Below are 2,351 nucleotides of genomic sequence, written 5' to 3' on the forward strand. Positions count from 1 at the left end.
TGATATTATCGGTGTTGGAATCGTGATGCATGGCATGCGCGGCCACCCTAGTGTTCCCTATCCGGAACTTAAGTTCTCTCAAGTGGCTGGAGTGTTCGGCAATCTCTCGTTAGCCTATGGTGCCGGTATCGTTATTCCTGACCTGCAGCGTCAGCACAGCGACCCCAGTCGCATGCCCCGAGTTGTTGGCATCACTATCGCGTTTGCTTCAGTTCTCTTTCTAGTTCTCGCCAGCACGGCGTACTCTGTTGTCGGCTGCCAGATCTCGGGCAACTTGTTGTTCACTATTTACCCGGATAGCGGCACGGGCCTGACCTCGTTGGGTTTCGCGTCCGACTGGGGAATGGTGGTGCTCGCCTACCTGTTCATGCAGCTGCACATCACCATTGCCTTCTCGGTCGTCCTGAACCCGGCCTTCTACCTCGCCGAGTTTGTGGTCCTGGGTATGCACAAGAAACCCACCCAGGACACTGAAAGTGGCTTCGCGTTTGAAGAGAACGCTACCCCCGCTGTTGACACAAAGAGCGCGGACAACGCTGGACAGCCGAATCGTCGCTCCAAGATGTCTTTCGTGTCGGTGGCTAACTCGGAGCGCGTGCACGACAATGAAGAGGACGAGGCTGCGGAATATACCGGTTCCAACGTCATCAAGTACGTGATTCTGCGTATCGTGATCATCGTCGTCCTAGTGATCCTCGCCATCGTCTTCAAGGACCATTTCACCGAGTTCGCCGACTTTGTGGGAGCCTCCTGCATCACCATGAACTGTATCTTGCTCCCGACTGTCTTCTACCTCATCAAGGCGTGGGGTCGCATTGCCATCTACGAGAAGGTGGCAGCTGGCATTGTTCTTGTGGCATGCTCTTTTCTGGGTTGCTACGTCACGTACACGGCTGGTAAGGCACTGTTTGCCCCCACGGAAAACGACGCCCAGTTTCCGTACTGCCACGCCGATTTCGAGAACACCATATACTACAACTACACGGCGGCGCACCTAGACTAAGCATAATCTTTCCTGGATATGTACAGGTAACCAGGACTGTTATGAGGAAGAGGTGGATCTCTGTTTTTTAATGTGCTGCAATCGGATTAATTGCAAAATACACATTTTGAAGGGTGTATTTCCATAAAAATAAGCACTCCTGGACACAATTATAGAGGACGAGAATGATTTTGAATGTTTCTTATGTGCATGCAAATAAGCACTTTACATTAATATGTTCACCGTAAGTCTTGGCGGGCTTTGTTCGATCTCTCATGAGAATAAGTCGAGTAGCAATTATATGGCAGCAGTAACATATACCTCAACCTAGTTGGGAAAAACAATAGAAGAGTATGCTGAGTATTTTTGTCACGATGTACTGGCCCACTAGCGTTAGTGCTAACGCTAGCTGTTGACGGGTGGAGTGTTCCCAATTCGCAATTCGCGCTATTTGGCTCAAGTGGCTCAGGGCTCACCTCAAGCACCTCTTCGGAAGATTTCTCTTCTCGGACGCGATGTCCCCTCTCGTGGGGACGAAAAAGAGAGATGGGGTACGCTCGAGCGCCAAGCACGGAAGCGACGACGTGCTCAACGATTATCATGACGACTATCATCCCGCCGCAGCATGCGGGGCTTGGTGGCCTCCGCATAACACCAACACTAAAGCGCAACGGACTGGCGACCGCCACGTTCAAGATGAAAAGCACGTGTGCGCTGTAAATCTAGGCTAATATATAAGCAGGAATATCGTTTCTCACTCTTTGTGATCTTGATATGAAGACAGCAGCAGCAACAAAAAGCGACTTCCACGCGTTCTTCCTACAGACAATGCTGTCGGATGTCGTTAGCTAGGGCAGTTAAGGGATAAGCACGTTCCAACAATACAATAGAAATGCTGTACTGATGGTAATCAACGACGTCATCAAGAAATAAACGCTGCTGGTTTTCGAGCCTCACGAACGACAAAATTGGCGTTTTCAAGCTCATTTTTATTAAACAAGAAGGTGTATATAAAGCACGGGTGGTCGAGTCGAAGACAGTGAGCATGTTCCGTAATTCATCCAAAAGTGACAACTGCATTGTTTTTCAGCTGGAAGCGAACGGGGAACACACAGATGCCAGCGGGCTCTCCTCTTGATAAATTGTATACATTGAAAAATAAGGATTAGAAGTACTTTAAAAAAGAAGATGTGTGCTGTCACGAAGTCGTCGTACGCTGCGAGCAGGATGAAGTTGTAATGGCGATCCCACGCAGTGCTAAGACATCGACCAACCAAATTCAATATTTTTCGTAACTGTCCTGGACAGTTATAGTTGCGAAAGAGTTACTCTCGTCACGACAACGTTGGTAGCTTGAGACCATATGTTA

At 49.0% G+C, this 2,351-nt stretch overlaps 2 protein-coding genes across 2 annotated transcripts; both read left to right on the forward strand.

Moving 5' to 3' along the window:
- Nucleotides 1-25: 25 nt before the first annotated feature.
- On the forward strand, nt 26-1,003 carry PPTG_07673 (hypothetical protein; the record flags this gene model as incomplete). Its single annotated transcript, XM_008901945.1, has 1 exon — nt 26-1,003. The coding sequence occupies one exon, from the start codon at nt 26-28 to the stop codon at nt 1,001-1,003; it is 978 nt and encodes a 325-aa protein (XP_008900193.1).
- A 525-nt stretch (nt 1,004-1,528) lies between these two features.
- Nucleotides 1,529-1,702, forward strand: PPTG_07674 (hypothetical protein; the record flags this gene model as incomplete). Its single annotated transcript, XM_008901946.1, has 1 exon — nt 1,529-1,702. One exon carries the CDS (start codon nt 1,529-1,531, stop codon nt 1,700-1,702), a length of 174 nt encoding a protein of 57 aa, XP_008900194.1.
- Nucleotides 1,703-2,351: the final 649 nt, after the last annotated feature.

Source organism: Phytophthora parasitica (genome assembly GCF_000247585.1).
Source record: "Phytophthora parasitica INRA-310 unplaced genomic scaffold supercont2.12, whole genome shotgun sequence".
NCBI lineage: Eukaryota > Oomycota > Peronosporomycetes > Peronosporales > Peronosporaceae > Phytophthora > Phytophthora nicotianae.